The sequence below is a fragment of the Priapulus caudatus genome, unplaced genomic scaffold (assembly GCF_000485595.1).
Source record: "Priapulus caudatus unplaced genomic scaffold, Priapulus_caudatus-5.0.1 Scaffold300, whole genome shotgun sequence".
NCBI classification, from domain to species: domain Eukaryota; kingdom Metazoa; phylum Priapulida; class Priapulimorpha; order Priapulimorphida; family Priapulidae; genus Priapulus; species Priapulus caudatus.
The window spans coordinates 291,410-311,337 of NW_014577361.1; the positions used below are offsets into that span (position 1 = coordinate 291,410).

Here is a 19,928-nt window from a genome sequence, read left to right on the forward strand (position 1 = left end):
AAAATTAACACAATTTAAAAAAAATTGTAAATTAATTTAGAGTTCGGCACCGCGGAACCCACGAAGCATCAGCAATCTAGGGCTTTTAGCGTTTCCCAGAGGAGAAGAACTCAGCGTCGATCTGGTGTGTGAAACTTCCGTGCATTCGCCAGTATTTGTACTGCACCTGTAGCGCGTGTGCTGTCGCGGGTCGATACAGTACTTGGTCCTCTTGACAACTTGGGTTATATTGGTATATAGCGATGTTAATATTATACGTAATGCTACATCGCTGTTATACTGGTACTACCATTCCCCCTGGCCACGGGCCTGATAATATATATATATATGTATATATATATATATATATTATACTCTGTGGAATAGTTCATCACGTACGTAGGCCCTACCTGTAGGTCGTCCACTTCTAATGTTTTAGATTGGTGACGTCGTCCAACAATGTATGGGCTCACATATAAATTCACAAGTGCACGCACGCACACATGGGTGAACGCACACACGCTCACTATACAAATTAGATGCGTACATACATACTTATAGTAATTTGTTCAGATTCAGCATCAATTGCATTTAACCAACCCTGGATAAATCGACGTTATTGTATGAATAATCTAAACTGAAATAAATTTGCACAGTATAGTATAACATGCAATAAACGGCATTTCAATGAAATTCGGCGTGTGTATGTACGTCAACACGACACTAAGACTCGAACATAGCGTATGTATAGCGATCCACACACCATAGGCCTATACATAGGTAGTATCATTGGGATAACAAATTCACATTTCTTTGAAGCATAATAAAATCACGTCTAGAAGAAATTTCATTTTAACCAATTTTATGGCGAGTGCAATCGTCTTTGCCATGGTACCCAAATGCTAGTATAATATGTAGCTGATCTTCAAGTACGCTTAAGCGGCGTCTACACTATAGACTAAAACCCGCGTTTTAGTAAAACGCGCGTTTTAGTAAAACGCGCGTTTTCGGTGGTGCAGCGTCTACACTGTCAAAAACCCACCTTCCGTGAAATGTATTTTCCCTCGGTTGAGTGTAACGAATAAGATGAAAAATTATTTCCCTTTGCTTTGTGACGCGCCATAGATGGGGCGGCGGTAGCACAAGGAATTGTGGGGATTCCTACCACGTGTAGTCATTCAGCTTGGGGTACCACTGACTATCCATAGATGACAACAACCAATTCTCTTCAATAAATGTCATTTATTGTTATTTGTTGTAGCACTGGGGTATACCGCTGATATTGCTTGGTCAGCGGTATACCCCAGTGCTACAACAAATAACAATAAATGACATTTATTGAAGAGAATTGGTTGTTGTCATCTATGGATAGTCAGTGGTTCAAGGGAATGCCGGGTTTTAAGTATTTCGGTTGTATCAAGCATATCCCTGGTATGGTTGCGCCACCTGTAGCCGAGTCTGGCGTGCAGCTAAAACGCGGGGTTTCTGTCATGTTCTGTCTACACTACGGCGCTCGACTAAAACGCGGGTTTTAGCAGAGCAAAACCCGGCAATATTGCCGGGTCTGTAAAACCCGCGTTTTTACAAAACCCACCTCTAAAACCCGCGTTCCAGCAACAGTGTAGATGCGGTAAACCCGGGTTTTAGCATAGTATAGACGCCGCTATATAACCTTGTAACAAGTAACAATGTACAATGTAATAATGTACAAAGCAGATGACATGATAAAGAAAGCCCTATATACAAACTAGTATTAAAATTAGTAAGCAGGGCCGTAGGCTGAGCAAATTCCTAGGGGGGCAGTGGCGGATCCAGGATTTCAAGGAGGGGGTGAGAAACAGGTGGGGGGTCTGGGGGTCATCCTCCCACCGAAAATTTTGAAAATGTAGATCGCAGGAGATGGTATTTGAGGCACTTTTGAGTACCGTACAGCCTTCATTCTGACTACGACAATTATCCTTTAGTAGAACAATTTATTTTTTTAATTTTGCTTCAAAATTTAGGGGGCACCTGCCCCTTTGACCCCCCCCCCCGCAGGCTACGGCCCTGTGTAACTAAGAGTAGAAAGTTACACGTTAAAGAACCAGTTGTGAAAAAGTCGGATAAAGTTTAGTCAGCTAATCTTATTACGAAGTGGACTTCTGCGCAACAGCGTTTATGTTGCTAATTATGTCGTTGACGCTTAATTAGTACTCCCTATAGAAGGCTGTAACCTCGGCTCGCGTACCATACGCTCAAGAAAGCCATGTTAACGTTTCAGCGCTATAATTGATGCGTTGTCCTACAGTTAACTGCGTAGCTAACGACAATTCCGGCCGATTTTCTGCTTTTTTGAAGATACACGGACACGCACGCACGTACACAGGCGCGCACACATACACACACGCACGTGCGTGCATGCGCGTGCGTATATTACACGACGGCTTTAACAACTTATACTGCGAAATAGGAACACAATATAACTTCGTTTAATCAGCATACACATCTCTATTATTATAATATAATGATATATTGTTAATCATCGTAAATTTACAAACGCGTATAGCAATGTACCGCAAAATTGTTTTTATCGCGAAGCCTTTGATTAAACATTCTTATTTTGTGAGCGAATTATTATGACAATTATAAGAGCATTTCTTATTTTGTACTTTGATATATATATTTATTACTAAACGCAACTTGGCCGATAAGAAACCCCATGCAAAGCCGGATTCCTTACTAGCATATATAAATTTTATTCATGTATTTTCACAATTTTCATAATAAAATAAAAAGCAACCACAAGACCATACTGCTTCTTAAAAACGAAAACAGTACTAACAAGTGGTTTAAAGAAAAACATAAAAATCAATAATCTGCTGCTATGAATCTATAAGCAAAACACCAAGTCGTATCAAACGCTACGACTGATTTGTCCATGTTGACATGAGAAATAGTGTGCGTTATTGCGTGTGTGTACATACGTACGTACATATATATATATATATAACATTGTCATTTTATAACCTGATGAACATATTCTCGAAAGCTTGCTGATCAAACCTTAATAACACCTGATCACATCCTTGATAACACCTTATTCTGTTATTTTATTTTTCTACACACACGCACACGCAAACGCACACGCTCACACGCTCACACGCACACGCACACGCACACGCACACGCACACGCACACGCACACACACACACATATATATATATAATTTGTAGATTATACGAAAATCCCTAGCCACTTCCAACAAATGAGTTATTTTCAGATATGAAGGCTACTAGTATTCACTAGCAGGTAGACGCTCGGCTTTTGCAAAGCAATAAAATGTATATAAACTTTTAAAGCTATTAAAATGAGTAATAATGATGATAATAAACATTACTTAACCAAATGCAGTTATCACACCAAAATCTTGCACTGTTCTCAAAATTGCTTTCAACGTTGAAAAGACGTTCTTCACAAATAGTTGTTACCCTGCATCCCACGCCAGAGGACCTTTCTCTCTCACATTGACAGCCAGCACTAGCCAATTATTATTGCACTTAGACATTCTATTCTAAAAGACAATGTTTCAATGACATGCTGCAAATAAACGATTTAGAGGGCATGCACGATTATGAGGATAACCCCGTTTAAACTCACCTAGCTTGACTGACCTAGAAATAATCGGCGAGGGGCAGTAACTCACTCAGACAAATAGGTCAGTTTTATTACACTATGTAGGCTTCTATTAACAATGCAGTTTTGTTAGATACAGCGAAAAAGGTATCAAACAAGAACCACGTTGTGGCAAAAGAGATGATGCGAGCTTGCTGCACCAGAAAAAAGCTTGCAAGCTTCCCTACTAACTTTCCAGATAAAATCTCTCCAGATAGCTGAGTGACTGATGAACAAAAAGATGGATAGTTTAGCCAAGGTTAGCTCTGCCCTTGTGGCTCTTCCATCCATTACTGAGCTATACAGTTAGATTTGAAGGAACCCGACAAGGAATCTTTGTAGCATGCAAAATGAAGATTAAGCCCACAGAATAAACATGTTGCCTGTAGCCTGTCTATCTGCTGGCCACTCTGCCCACTGGACTCCCTCATACTGTGCTGTAAAGCAGCATGGCGGAACAAAGGGCTACACGGGTAGAGCTTGGTTGAGGCGTCCTCCCTGTAACGTCGTGGAGTCCCACTATTTCCTCTGCATGTCTGCATCGTCCATCTCGCCGTGATAGTAATCAGCAGCGTGTAGGTGCACCTCACCCAGGTTTAGAATCTTTCTCGATGCCTCTCGAATCTTGTACTTCTGCACCTTCCCCGTCACTGTGAGCGGGTACTCATCCACAAACAACATGTAGCGCGGAATCTTAAAATGAGCTATCTGAAAACCAGAGCGATACGACCGAGAGTAAGATAACGAGATACGGTAGCGATAAATAAGGTAAGATGCTGAGATAAGATACAGATGAATACAATAGAGTAAGATAACGAGATAATACGAATATTATTAATTGATCATTAACCAGCACACAAACCTCCTGGCTTCATCTATTTATGGCATCATACAGTGTGTAGATGTGTTAATAATGGTATTCATGCCATTTTTATCAATTCTAATAACAAACTAGATACCTTTCCCTTGCAAAAGTGTCTCAACTCTTCAGCTGTTGTGTGTTCGTGACCCTTCTTTAGTCTGATCCAGGCACAGAGCTCTTCACCCATTCTCTTATCCGGTACTCCAATCACCTATAACAATTAAAATGTTATCGCCAAATTCCCATTTGGCCACATTTAGCAGTATTGTATTTAGGTTACCCTTATGCACATGTATTAATTATTGTTCCAACGGTCATGAGACTGAACAAATTTAAGTCAAATATGTAGTATAACCCCACAGCAATATTGGGTTAAAAACCCCTGAATACGAAACCCTGTCCTTTTGATAAATAACATTCCAAACACAGTAGCATATTACATATCCACAATTCAGAAAAGCACTTCAGTGGCAGGCAATTTTGTCAATTTTCCATCTGTTGATGTTTGCTGGCCAATCGCGATTCAGACTCTATTACAATTGTCACGACAATGCCAGCGTATGTTCAGTAAACTAACAACATTAATAATATAACTTTAGAAATTCTCATGGATAGATCAGCTGGAAAAATGCAACCACATTCATTTTTATAACTCCATTACATTTACGGTTACTTGAGAAAACAAACAGTTGGCCGTTAATGGCGTTGGAAAACTATTTTGATTGACACTACTTTATTAACATTGTTATTTTATGTCCGGCATAAAGGCAAACAGCCAGAGACGATAATGCTAGTGCTCTCCCACCATATGAGACAATGAATGTAGACTGTGAAGTGGCACCACCTGGTGTGACATTTATAAGTTATATAAACTTCTGGTTGCATACGAAAGTGCTATCACAGAAGGTAAGTTCTATAACACACCTGCACATCTTCCACGGCCTCGTGCTTGTACAGGAACTGCTCTATCTCGGTCGGATAAATGTTTTCGCCTCCCCTAATCAGCATGTCTTTGATGCGGCCAATAATGCGTCCAAAACCATCTTCATCCAAGACTGCAAGGTCCCTGATAGATTAACATTATTATCGTGAATCCTGTGTTAGCCAATTAACACCCTCTGTACAAGCTATACCTGTCTATAAGGGACACTATAGGCAATTACTTCGAGTTACAGTTATGCATATACAGTGAAACCACGCCGCATTATCAAATGTACACGTATTAAAGCGCACCTTTGATTTCCCTTGAATAATCCTTATAAACAGGTTTGATTGTTCATCAATGTTGTCCTGCAAAACCGAGCTTAACAAGGTATTAGCAACATGATTTTTAGTATTTACCCAGTCTTGTACCACCGATCAGGCAAAATACATTCCCTTGTCTTCTCCTCGTCTCCCCAGTATCCTAGCATAGTGGTGTAGCCGCGTGTGCACAGCTCTCCTGGTGTGTTAATAGGCACCAGTCTGTTCTCTGAATCCACGACTTTCACCTAAACAAGAACAGATAAGAGTATTAATAAAAGAAATATTATTTTATGATAAATCCCTGTAATTACTCTGTTTGCAACAGTTTTTGAAAAACTGAATGAAGCTAACATGTCAATTATGTTGAGCTATCGCAAATTAAAATTACTCTTAATATTATCGTTAAAGCCGATCAACGGACAGTATTACCCCACGTTACAGTGGAGTAGGTAATGTTCTAGCGCTCTGTACAATTACCTCCACGTGTGACGCAGGATGACCTATGGATGACACTCTCTTCTCTAGTGGATCATTCATGTAAGATTGAAACGTCACGGGGCTGGTCTCCGTCGTACCGTAGCATATCTGTAAACATGAACACACATCCGATTACAAATCGAACAACTTGCATACACACGCTGGATCAGTATTTAGAGATATAGTTATAAACCATCGCCTTAAATTATGTGAATGACTATTACATAATATTAGGGTGTATGAATTTATACCCTTTTTTTGCCGGACACATGTCGAATGTCGAGTGTATAAACAAAGAAGACAGCAGCTCGCTGTCTGTTGTTATCATGAATTTTGCTTCCATTAATATTTAGTATAGCCCTATTCTATATAATTTTCAAGGTAGGAATTAATGGTGTCTTGCAGGTGAATACTGTTATCAACTGTAGGGTTATTAATCAAGTCACTTGAGCTCTATATACACCACAAAGACATGCCAATGAAGTTTCTGAGATGTTTAGCATTTTTGTACATTTCAGTTTTACAAAGTACATTTCTTGATGTTTTAATACTGAAACCATAAGAACCCTATCGATAGTTCGCGATAAACTAAGAATGAGATATGCCTAACTACTAAATTCGGCATCTATCTATCCATCTTAATATCTAAGCGACACACACACACATAAACATTTGCACGCACACGCACGCACACATAAAAGCATTTTTTACTATAAGGAAAGCTTACAGTCACATCTGGCATGTGCATCTTGGTGACAACTTGTTTCATGATCTCAGTAGGACATGGCGAACCAGCCATGACGCCTGCCGGAAGAAAAACACCAGGTGCTGTATAATTAATTTAATACACACTTTCATTATCGGTTATGTAGAAACAGATTTAAATTATTCTCTAAGGATCATGGTGACGTTTATACTGAATTGCATCCATAATAAATTCAAATGTGTTTTAATTCAATGCCATGACTTAGGGATTTGTGACGTGTTACAATTCAAAGTAAGTGTCAGTTTGAAATTGCTCAGTCAATGACCATTATCCAAACAACTTTTTGCAACTTCCATTACGTTAATTTTGAGCTTGATAATATTTACTGTCCATAACAGACTAAAAGTCATTATTATAAAGTTTAGATATGTGTGAAGTGGTGTACTGGACTATCTCTACCAGATACAGATTCACTGCACTACCACATGTGGGTTTGACCAGCTTTATCTCTCTATGTCATAAAACTATAAAGCTAACAATGAGCAACTAGTTTCTAGTTATGGTAGCCTTTATCAGGCTCCTTTAACTCACTAAACTGAAAAACTGCCTTATTATTAGGTGAGCACACTGAACCATGCACCGACTACGTGCAGATTGAAATATGAAAGTAATTGCACAGACCTGTACGGAGTGTGGACATGTCATACTTGGGAAAGTTTTCGTGATTGAGCATGTCAATGAACATCGTGGGTGTTCCATACAATGAGGAGCAGCTGCAACGAATACACATAGAAAACTCATGCTAGTGCTTTAAGAACTTCAGTTGACGCTATCTGTCTGGAGTGATTGACAGATAACTCCAGCCAATCAGCATTGCAATAGAGGCAATCTAAAAACTCTGCCTAGTAACAAAGTGCCACTAGTTTGACAATGTGGCATGTACGTGTGAAGGCCCTTAATTACTATTTCAATTGAAGCTGCTCAGTTATAAAATAAGCAGTTCAACAAGTGCCGCAGAGCGACAGCGCTCAACTGACGTGTACTGTAGCCAGGTATTCTTCTGATAAACTCCCTGGCAAGCCGAATCTAAGTGCGCCCCCGCCACCGCCATGATAGGCTTTGCTATACCGGTAGTACACTAATAAAGATATAGCTGTGTTAACTTTAATGACTTCGCTAAAATTACTGTTATCATGGAATGCGTCGAGCGCGGAGCGTAGTGGTGGGGGAGGGTGGGGGAAGGGGCGGGTGAGTGAGCTCTAAACAGCAAAAGCAGTTCAGTCCTTTGTTAACAAATTCATGTTTAACCCTCCGCTTGCGGACACTTACTCTTTGCACGGTCAGCGGAAAGTAGATTTCACGGTCCTTTCAATAAAGTGATAACAAGTGCCGCGGAGCGACAGCGCTCATCTAACGTCTACTGCGGTGACTCTGTGGTGGAGTGTGGGATTCTAGTAAACCCTGTTAGTCCCAATGTGTTCACTTACACGCCGAAACAGTGGAATGCACAGGGATGGTATCAGGAACCTTCTCAAAGGAATGTTTGTTGGGATCGTTATGAAAGTTGCACGAGATGGTGCGTACGTTTTAAGTGTCTTCAGATTAAAGATGGATCTCCATCATAGTTATAGTAGCAACAACTATTTGCAAGACAGAATAGGTAAGCACTCATCCATTTACCTACGCAAGCCTACAGGCTGCAATAGAGAGCTGCCACCTGTAACTAATTAACGCAGGCAAAAACTACACAGCCACCACCACATGCACTGGCAGTGGCCACTGGCAGTGGCATACGTTACATGTAAAATACTGACAGTACAGAATGCCATAGAAATTATAGGATTTAAGGAGCATAAACCTTCTTCAACCCAAATTTAGCTTTTGAAATTTCACTGTGACATTGTAGCTCGTACATATGCAGGGCATGTATAGATTCTACTAGCAAACCCGGCAGTCAAATTCTTTCTAACAGACAGTAACAAACTCCCATGTTTAACCCTCCTCTTGAGGGTCAAAAGGTTATCCGACACTTACTCTTCGCATGTCAGCAGAAGGACATTCATGGTCCTTTCAATAAAGCCATAAAAATGCTAGGTTACCGCGTAAACAAAAAAGTTTTTCAATCGCTCTTGTCAGCACCATGTCCTCAGAAAATGTCTAAAATCTGCCCTGTGCCATTGACCTTTGACCTGTGACCTCCAATTTATGCACAGTGATGGCTTTTCCTACCATGAGCTATAACAGCCGATATCACCAGCCTAGGTCAAGCCGTTTTAGATTTGTGCCGCAATTCTGCATTTCCTCCCTATACCTTAGTTAAGGATCGTGAATGTTCCCCGTTCTTTTACACCTCTTGACCTTTGACCTTTGACCCCCAGCTTCGACATCCCAACTCGTTTTGACGATCCCCCCCGATGTGCCGAATATTGTGACCATACGTCGAGCGGTTAAGATTTGTGCCCAACTGTTGACGGACGCACGCACGCACGCACGGACGGACGGACGGACGGACGGACGATCGTGCGATTCTACAAGCTGCATCTGACTATGTCAGATGAGCTAAAAATGATAGGTCGTCAGCTCTGAAACAAAAAAGTTTTGCACTCGGTCCGTTAGACCATGTCCTCAAAAAATGTCTAATATCTGACCTTTCCCCGCTGCCTTTTGACCTGTGACCTCCAATTTCGCGCTGGTGATGGGTTTCCTCCCCATCACACTATACATCGAATATTAAGAGCGTAGGTCGAGCCGTTGAGATTTGTGCTGCAATTCCGTATTTCCTCCTATACCTTAAGTTAAGGGGTAAACATTCCCCCTCCATTGACACATCTTGACCAATGACCCTTGACCCCCAAATTCGACCTCCCAAATCCTTCTCGCAATCCCCCCCCCAACGTCCCAAATATCAAGATCGTGCGTCGCGCAGTTAAGATTTGTGCCGTAACTGTTGACGCACTGACGAACGGACATTCATGCAATTCTACAAGATGCATCTAACTTCGTCAGCTGAGCTAAAAATGAACCTGGGATTCGTACACTCAAGGCTAAACATTTTCACATGAGTTTTTCAGGAATGAAAAGGTCTATTTTCCATGACCGTGAGATTTTGGCTGATTAAAATCTTTGCACTTTGTATCTTTCATTAATGATTAGTGCACAAACTCCTACACCAATCGAATTCATTGCCTCTCAGAAAAGATAGCCGTGCCCAATTTCAAGGATTTTTTTACATGCGACTTTTACTGCGAGGTTTTAGCTGAATACAAAATTTTTATACTGCCCATGCAGTCACTGATTAGTGAATAAACTCTCACATCAGGCAAATTTTGTTTGCCTCTCAGACAAGATTATGGAAGCTCAATTTTATGGAATTTCTAGGATCAAACATGATAATCCGCAATATTCCAGGATTTTCTCAGAACAAACTGTATTTTTTGGCTAAACTACACCATCCAGGACTTTTTCATGTTTTTCTAGCTTTATCCAAACCGTGTAACGTACCTTTCCTGCTGCACTGCTTTTAATGTGGCATCTGGCTGAAAGCTGGGTGAAGGACAGACAAGGGTGCCCCCGTGTATAACTGAACACAAGCTGCCTACGACGCAACCAAAGCAGTGGTACAATGGTACAGGCATACACACCCGCGTAACCTAAAACAAAGAAAACAGTTTACACGTGATTCATCATGAGACTGAGTTCGTATTTCATTACGCAATAAGCATACAAGAAAACGTGTTCTAATAATTAAATGATGACAATCCCAGAACCTCCAGCTCTATTGGCAGATAAAAGTTGGCTTACTGTGGCTTTTGCCTCGTGCCTCATATAATAAAAACGCACAAAATTTTCACTGCCAGATAATTGGTCTGGCAGTCTGCCGGACCAACTGGTTTTTTACCATTGGTTTTCTTGGTATAATGAACGTTGAGTGTTCAATTGTAGCAAAAATAGTGTCAATCAGATAATGGGTCCGGCATCAAAGTAAATTTTGACGGATCTGCCCAAAACTACCTTGGTCTGTCGAATTTTGCATTGCCTATAGTAACACCATCCATAATAGATAACACGTACTACCCCTTAAACCATGTAACTATTTATCTTTAATATCATATATATAATGGATGTATTTCCAATATACGCTACGTAACAACTTTAGTAAAGATAATTTTAAAAACTCATTTTGTGTTTTGTGATCAGTGAATCCTAGACAGTTTGGTATTCTTGCTATCTCACATATACAAGCAATGCAATGGTCCCTGTATTTTTGAAAATATACCAGGCATGCATTTTATCACTTGTATAATTCAAGTGATCACGTGACCGTAAATAAAAAAATAAAAATTAATATAAGTAATTCTGATCACTTTTTATGGTTAAATTGCTGCATTATATTTCTTATTTTACTATATTGTTCGATGTGAACATACATACACTCATGACGCATACATATCCCATAGCAAGCAATTAATGTCAGGAACACTAATATCAAATCTTCCAGGTTTTTTGGATTTTTAACTAGTTGAGAAACAATCTTATCAGGTAAGAATGTGACAAAACGTTTAGTCCCGTTAGTTCTTAATTTTAATGTAAAAAAATGGCAACAAAAATTTTACAAATTTTACCCTAGAAAATTCGTGACGTAGTCACTTTAAGAATTCTGAAGTTTCAGTTACGAATGAAAGCTTCAACGTACCTCTTTGTCGTAGCCTAGTCGAAGACCAAGAAAGTAGGCATTGTTAACAACGTTGTGATGGGAGAGTGTCGCACCTTTAGGAGTACCTGTAGTTCCCTACAAACATATATTTCATGGCATTACACAAACATATGCAGCCACGCACGCACACACGCAGGCATCCACGCACGCATGCACGCACACATATATTATACATAACAAAAAAGTTAACAACGACACAAAATAAAATAAAGACTTTTAACTGTCAAATGCTTCATTTAAATATGAAATTTTATCATGAAGTTATGTGGCTACTATAATTCGACTCATTCAAAATTATTGATTTTCCTAGACCAAACATGTTGTTTTTATTTATTGATTGCTACATTCTAATATCAATATATAGGCAGTAGAGAGACAGTAGCAGAAACTTGCAAGGATTGCAATTGGCAATATATGTATAGTGAGAGAGAGAGGGGGACATTAAGTATGAATTTATAGTGTAGCGCTAGATGTGTTTAAATACAAATACATTAACCTGCAAGCTGCAAGCTGTAGGTTTGCATGTGTGTATCTATAGATTGGCTTGTCTAAGGTGTTAATTCTGCATAGTAGGTAACATTTGGATACATGAGCAGAGGAATGGTAGGACATGCACATGCATTATTAATGGGGAACACAGCATTCACCACATAATCACCTACATATTACCAGGAGATATTACCTATACAGGGCCGGGCATAAGCTGAGCAAATTCCTGGGGGAGGGGGGCAAAAATTAGGGATGGGTGCAGCTCTTGATCGACGTCCATAGTGTGGTGGGGGTGGGTCTGAGGCATGGCTTTCACAGATTAGTGACCAAAAAAATCACGTTCGGGTTATTTACAATTATTGGCTAAGCTTATTTTTTAATTTTGATTCAAAAGCTAAGAGGGGAGGGCAGCTGTCCCCCTTGCCCCCCCCCAGAGGCTACGGCCCTGCTATACACTATAATAACCACCTACCTGCACACCCACATAATACCTATTTCCATCATTCAGTGTTAGACTGTTAGAAGTTAATGAATGCCTAAATTTGCCTAATCATGGCAAGCGGCATTCATTATTTATACTAATTGGTGATGCCATTGCTTGTGCTGCCTCATGCAGTGATAGTGTGTATAAACTAGAAAAGGCAGTTGTTGCCAACTACATGTATCCCCCGTGTTCTCCCCAAGATGTGAAAGTATACGAAGTTTGGTCGCGCTAGGTCAATTAGGGGCCGAGTCATAGAGCGGAAGAGAAATATGATCAAGGTCAAGGTCAAGGTCAAATAAAAGCCGCAGTGACCTAGTTTTGGTATGCAACACACATTCTCCCCAAGATGTGTAAGTATACCAAGTTTGGTAGCGCTAGGTCAATTAGGGGCCGAGTTATAGAGCAGAAGGAAAATATGATCAAGGTCAAGGTAAAGGTCAAATAAAGGTCGTAGTGACCTGGTTTTGGTACGCGACACACCTTCTCCCCAAGATGTGTAAGTATACAAAGTTTGGTAGCGCTAGGTCAATTAGAGGTCGAGTTAGAGAGCGGAAGGGAAATATGATCAAGGTCAAAGTAAAAGTCAAATAAAGGTCGCAGTGACCTGGTTTTGGTACGGTGCGCACCTTCTCCCCAAGATGTGTAAGTATACCAAGTTTGGTAGCGCTAGGTGAATTAGGGGCCGAGTTACAGAGCGGAAGGGAAATATGATCAAGATCAAGGTAAAGGTCTATTAAAGGTCGCAGTGAGCTGGTTTTGGTACGCTGCCCACCTTCTCCCCAAGATGTGTAAGTAGACCAAATTTGGTCACGCTAGGTCAATTAGGGGTCGAGTTATAGAGTGGAAGGAAAAATCTCTGCGGCGGACCGAGCGGCGGCTGTACAGACATGAAACCATAGTATCCCCGCCGACTTCGTCGCGAGGGACATAATTAAAGTAACCAATAAGCATATGCTAAACATGTCCTACGATGATTCTTAAAAGTAACCGTCTAGATATCTGAAAGTCACTTCGGTAGACATGCCATGCTGCTACATGTATACAAGTACAAAAAGCAAAGGATCCCTAATTTAACAGTAACATGCAGAAATAAAAGGCATCTGATTACTGATTCCACTACCTTTCCGTCGTCTGATAACATAAGCGTTACTGATTACGCAGTAACAATCCACAGTGGTGATCCTGAATTCTATAGGTCAATATCAAATAGGGTTAAGTATTAGGTTGACAGAGGGTTAAGAATGAGGGGTTTACAGATTACAAAATATTTACAAATTATCAACGCATCATCTCAAACACAAGTCAAGACAAATTTGAGTACAAAACAATATGTAAATGCAGGGTAACAATTCTGTGTTAAACTACAAGAAGTTATAATTAAAGGCTTTAATGCCAATTATTCCATGGATTTACAAGAACACAATAAACTTCAACATGTTTTGACAACGATGTCTGCAAATGCCCCAGTAAATCTAATGTGACTCAAAACATATTTACAACAGCAAAAGCACTGCACGTGAAAAAGTTCAAATTTACAGCTCTAGCCTTGAATAAAGGATTGCCTTTGTACACAAGAAAAAAACATTGCACGAAATGTTGCCTGCGTAGAACCTACCCTCATATAATTACGTGAGGCTGCTAGGCAAATTTAGTTAATAATGAGTAATACCACATAACAGGTTCACACTGCATGACACAAGTGAGTCCACCCTCACTTATATGCTTAATGTATACTAATAACACTAACATTTTTGAAAGGCAATGCAATTAACACAGCAGCACACACGTATATAGATTCTTTAACAATCAATTTCAGTGGGAATTCACCGATTTTCTTTTCGCTCACATGAATAGCAGTTATTGTGAATTAGGAACACAACACTCGATTTCATGCATTAATTAAGATGAGATTAATTAAGTCGCTGTGAATCTTACCGATGTGAACTGAATGTTGGCTGCGTCATCAAACTGTAGCTTTTTCTGCAAATCCTTGACATACTGCAGGCCCTTGTTAGAACTCACATCCACTAAATCAGACCACTGAAACGTTCCACTTAAAAAAAGTGGAAGACTGGTCTGAGTGAAAGCAGGACAAAGACATTCGTATTTTCACCACGTGCATGAAAACACTACCTTCATATGAGGAAAACTGTAATGTGCTAAAATTCTTTATAGTGTATTCAAACCTCTCTGTAGATGCTGCTAGGGTGCTAGCTTGCTGTTAAATATCCATTACGAAATCAAAGTTTCATTCATGATTTCCTATGTTCATGTAAATAGCAGTCTGAGCCCAGTGCTACATAGAAGAGTAACTAAAATTTACATGTTCATAAAGAACGTTAATTTTAAAAGCACTTACGGGTGTTGGTTTTTCGCATTATACATTACGACTGAACGCAACATCGGGAGCCTAAAAGAAAATCATAAAAAGCAGGCATCGATAGCACACAAGTTATTAATTATAAATTGATATTCATAGAATTTTGTTTTCAATGTTTTCAATGTTTGTTTTCTTTTTTTGGACGTTGCAATGGAACAAAAATACCTTAAATTTTTTATGAAGTGATACAAGCATTTATTGTAAGTATTAAAAATTATTTTTATAATCTTATTTCTCACGGCCTTGTCAGACATTCTGTGAGTAGTGAGTATTGTATGCCACTTCTATTACCTTTTACTTTTAAGTTGACCAGGTTTACAAGACTCCAACTCTGGGGATATACTGTGAATCATGGAATAATAGTTTTGTGTCTTAAAAGATTCTTCTGCCAGGATTGCCTTGACTCCAACCTGTAAATGGGAAACATTGCACATTACAATATGCCGAGGTGTACTCATGGCCACAGAGAACAACGTTGTGGAGTATAACACATCTTGGTATACTGCCAAGATGATAGCAGAGATCATTGTATAGACAGTACATGATCAGTCTTATACTCCCCTCTGTCAGTTGGATTTTATAGGTAAACAGGTCGTATTCACTGATGTGTCTATCTGATATACGTTTCGGCATCTACAACCTGACTGATGAAGAGGGACAATGTAGAATACAACCAGGTTAGTAAGGTAAGCCATTTAGAGCATCCTCAAAAGTCTATTGTATCTGTGTGGTTCTTTCCAGTTTGTTCATCAGAATACAATCAACCCTGTGCTAGAAGACAATCTGCTTATAAAACACTTTCACGGTTTTCCCTTAGTAGAAGTTATAAAGTGAAGCCACCTCCATAGAATGAACATATGCCTATGAAGGACACTTTGTGGCTCTCCTTTGAGTAACCCTTACATACAGGTTCGACTGTAGAATGACATTGATACTGATATATGATGGCAAGCACTCTGGAATTGTACTTTTGCTTACACAGTAGTCAGAAATTTGCACCATATTACTGGTATGTTTATACAGGGTGGAAAAGCTAAAGTACTCTTAACCTAATGCAGATTCAAGCATAGTTGAAACGTCAACCAAGAAGATATAATTGTAACCAAACTGTACAAATGCATACACATTGATTCCACAACATAGCTGACTAACTTAGAATGGATGCTAGAGCATGTACCTTTTGTAGGCAGTACTCTAATTCATCAACTTGGTATGCAGGGTTGATATTGACCTGCAACAACAAATTTAATGGTCAATGCGCATAATGCACACACATACACATGAACGTATGTCCCAGACAGATGCAAACACGTGTGCATACGCTCGCACACAAGCACACACATACACATGCATGCACACACACACATGCATATAACGTTATAAACACTTCATCATATATACAGGTTTTATTAGATGTCAATACACATAGAAGCCAGCCATGTACTGTGGCTTGTACATCATATATTTTATAGCTTGACCAGGCTGCAAAACTAATGTTAATAAACATGCAATCTGACACATATCCATTTTTCCTGATACTTTCACATTGGCCTAGAACTTTCGAAACAAATAAAAATTAGTACATCCCTTGTACACATTATAATATATAAAAAATGAAAAATAAACATCCCATTATTTAATAAACTTATATGTGAAATGATTTAGCTATTCGTGTCAGTAGCACAGGACCACATGTAAAATTTCTTAAAGTTCTTGCTCTATCCTTTCATTCTTATAAAATTTCAATCAATCTCTTCTTCAATCTTAATTGATTCTACAAATTTTCAATCAAAATGTAAGTCTAATGTTGATGTAAGCACAAAAGGCTGGAGAGACAAGATGCAAGGAAACAGCTCTCCTGGATTTGACAAGAACAAAAAGAGCTTGCAACCTTCTTATCAAGCTAATCTAGTTCTAAGTCTAAAAATTACTATAATATTATTGTCTTTAGGCATTAAATTTCTCTTACCAGAACAAAGCCTCCTCTTGCACAGCCATACTGAGCCAAAAGCCATTCGGCCGTATTAGGGCCCCATATGCCAACTCTATCCCCGACCTTTACTCCAATAGCATGCAGGCCCGCTGCTAATTCGTCACTCTAAAAATGTTCAAGTATTTTTTTATACTAAATAATGATTTATGATTATTATATTACAGTAGATTATTCGTGGTTGTCAACTTCATTAATTACAATGTAATATCAAGATGTATGCACAGAAATGCATTTTGATGTATTGTAAAAATAATTATATGTAGGCAATGAAGTACTATGAGTCTATGACCAATGTAAATACACATAGCATAAGCCACTATATACATTATGAAATGACAGCTAATGAAGAAAGCAGACTAGGAAACTCTACTTAAAACACCAACAAGTAAACTTCATCATGATCAATTTAACTTAATTATGCCTCAGAGATTCTGGGATGTGATATAAAAGGCAAATAGGTTTATAAGGATTAATCAATGTGCAGCCCCATGGAAATGAACTGGTTGGCAGCATGGCCACAGATTTTTAAACACAGAAAATGTACTTTGTTGCAAATAATATAAAAAACACCAACAGACAGACCAAAATACACAAAACAAGATACAAGAAATGCCAAAGATACCCCAAATCCTGAGTCTCCCACTACAGCAACTGAGTGGACCGAAATTTCTAGTGTAAACAATGTATAATAATAATGTATTGACTTCAACGCCTTCAATCTGTGAGCTATTTATATAACTATAGGCAATAGCCCACTGCTAGTCAATGACGACAAAAGTTTACAGGCACAAATAATCTGCCAAGGTCATAGAACCTACACTAACAACTCTCCCACCTTTTCCAGTACTTGTTCATATGTGTATCGCACGTTGTCCTTACACAATACAAATGCCTCTCGATCTGGATATTTCAATGCAGCTTCCTCTAGTTGCATCCCAATAGTACATCCTAGCAGAGGCTCTTCTGCTTGTACTTGTAGGTAGCTTTGTACTAGCTTTCCATTTGAACTGCTATGAAACATAACGATGAAATACTGGAACACAACACTAAAATCGAGATTATATTCATTACAATAAACATTAGATTCTATTGACACTTGTCACTACCTGTCACCTGGTGAGAAGACCAAGCAAACTCATATCCAGCTTGATAAAAACAGCCAGACCAGTTGTCAAAACTTTCATTAACAGACAAAGTATTTGCATCTGATAAATGTAGATTCATGATGACATGCATACTACTGGCCCATTGAATTAAGCTAGTTATAGAAAGCAGTTTAACTGTCATAACCGACTATTGGTTGCATAATAACATCTGATTATAGATAATAACTAGAAACGAGCAGTTGTCGCCAACTACATGTATCCCCGTGATCTAGTATGAATGGAATATCTCTGTAAGGACGTAGAAGGCAGGTAAAGTTAAATAAGTCACAAAGACAAAGGTTTGTTAGACAACTGGTTTGCTTCAGATGTGCAAGTATATGGAATCTGGTTACCCTAAGAGGCCGAAGAGGAAATGTAAGTCGACGGTGAAGGACAAACTAAGGTCAAGGGCAGTGGTGGTTTTAGAGATTCAAAAAGGTTTCCCAAAGATGTGTCAACGGATGGGGATATATTTCCCCCTTAACTAAGGTAACGGAGGAAAACGGAATTGGCGGCACAAATCAACGGCTCGACCATAGCGCTCCTTAATATTCTATGTATAGTGTGATGGGGAGGAAACCCATTCACGCAAGCGTGAAATGGGAGGTCATCTAGGTCAAAGGGCAGTGGGAGAAAGTGTCAGATATCAAACATTTTCTGAGGACATGGTCTATAACGACCGAGTGCAAAAACTTTTTGTGTTTCAGAAGCGTGACACTACGCGATTTTTATCTAACTTTATTAAAAGACCATGAAATGATACGTGTTCCACTGATGGCGAAGAAGTAAGTGTCTCATAACCTTTTGACCTCAAGAGGGAGGGTTACAACATGGAGTTTGTTGACTGTTAACAAAGGACTGGTTAAACTGTGTTTAATTGTACTTGTGGTGATCGTGGAAGACTAAATTCACAGTGAAATTCGCATGCAAAACTTACTTGAACAACTTTTACAGCGCCCTTAGAATCAATAGACTCATTCTCTATATGAAGAATTCTGTACGTTGGGAATACAATGTCAATAGCACTTAGCGCAATACCGTCCTGTTTTTTGATTTAAGGCGCAACTATAAATAGACTACCATCGCAGGAAGGGTGCTGAGAGTATCACAGTCATGGGCCTAAAAACGAAGGTTAGCAACTATTCGGATTACTATTCCCTTGGCACCTAGTCAGTATCACCCATCCATCGAACAGAGCTGAGAAGAATGTCTCGGCAGGGTGGTCAAATTTACCTCAATGGAGCCCAGTCGCTCCTGCTCTTTCCGCAAGTGCTAATAATTAGTGATGGATCATATAATCAACTAGATAACGAGCAGTTGTCGCCAACTACATGTTTTCCGCGTGATCTAGTATGAAATGGAATCTCTCTGTAAAGGAAGTAGAAAAGGCAGGTAAAGTAAATAAGTCACAAAGACATAGTTTTTAGACAACTGGTTGCGCCTCAGATTGCAAGTATATGGAATCTTGTACCGGACTAGGAAGGCAAAGAGGAAATGTAAGTCGACGGTGAAGGTCAAACTAAAGTCAACGGGCTAGTGGTGGTTTTTGGTGATGGCGACAGACCTTCTCGCCCCCAAGATGTGTAAGCATACCAAAGTTTGTCGCGCTAGGTCAATTATGGTAGGGGCTGAGTTAAAAAAGAGAGTGAAGAGAAATAATGATCAATGACAAGGTAATAGGTGAATAAGTCGGCAGTGACCTGTGCATGGTGGTGACCGGGCGATCTTCGGATGCATCTTCAAATTTGGCATGAAGGGTGCGTTTTAAATGGTAAAGCGAAGACGCCAAATCGTTTTTGGTGT

General features: G+C 39.4%; 1 protein-coding gene across 1 annotated transcript; it reads right to left on the bottom strand.

Annotated features, from left to right (window-relative positions):
• Positions 1-2,442: 2,442 nt before the first annotated feature.
• Positions 2,443-19,120, bottom strand: LOC106808733 (acyl-CoA synthetase family member 2, mitochondrial-like; the record flags this gene model as incomplete). The annotated part of the gene is made up of 16 exons (XM_014811566.1): positions 2,443-4,338; positions 4,590-4,703; positions 5,417-5,558; positions 5,834-5,982; positions 6,215-6,322; positions 6,942-7,018; positions 7,602-7,693; positions 10,422-10,570; positions 11,614-11,709; positions 14,543-14,660; positions 14,967-15,017; positions 15,279-15,397; positions 16,165-16,218; positions 16,957-17,085; positions 17,816-18,013; positions 19,063-19,120. Coding segments are annotated over 16 exons (1,843 nt in total), but the record flags the coding sequence as incomplete, so codon positions are not given.
• Positions 19,121-19,928: the final 808 nt, after the last annotated feature.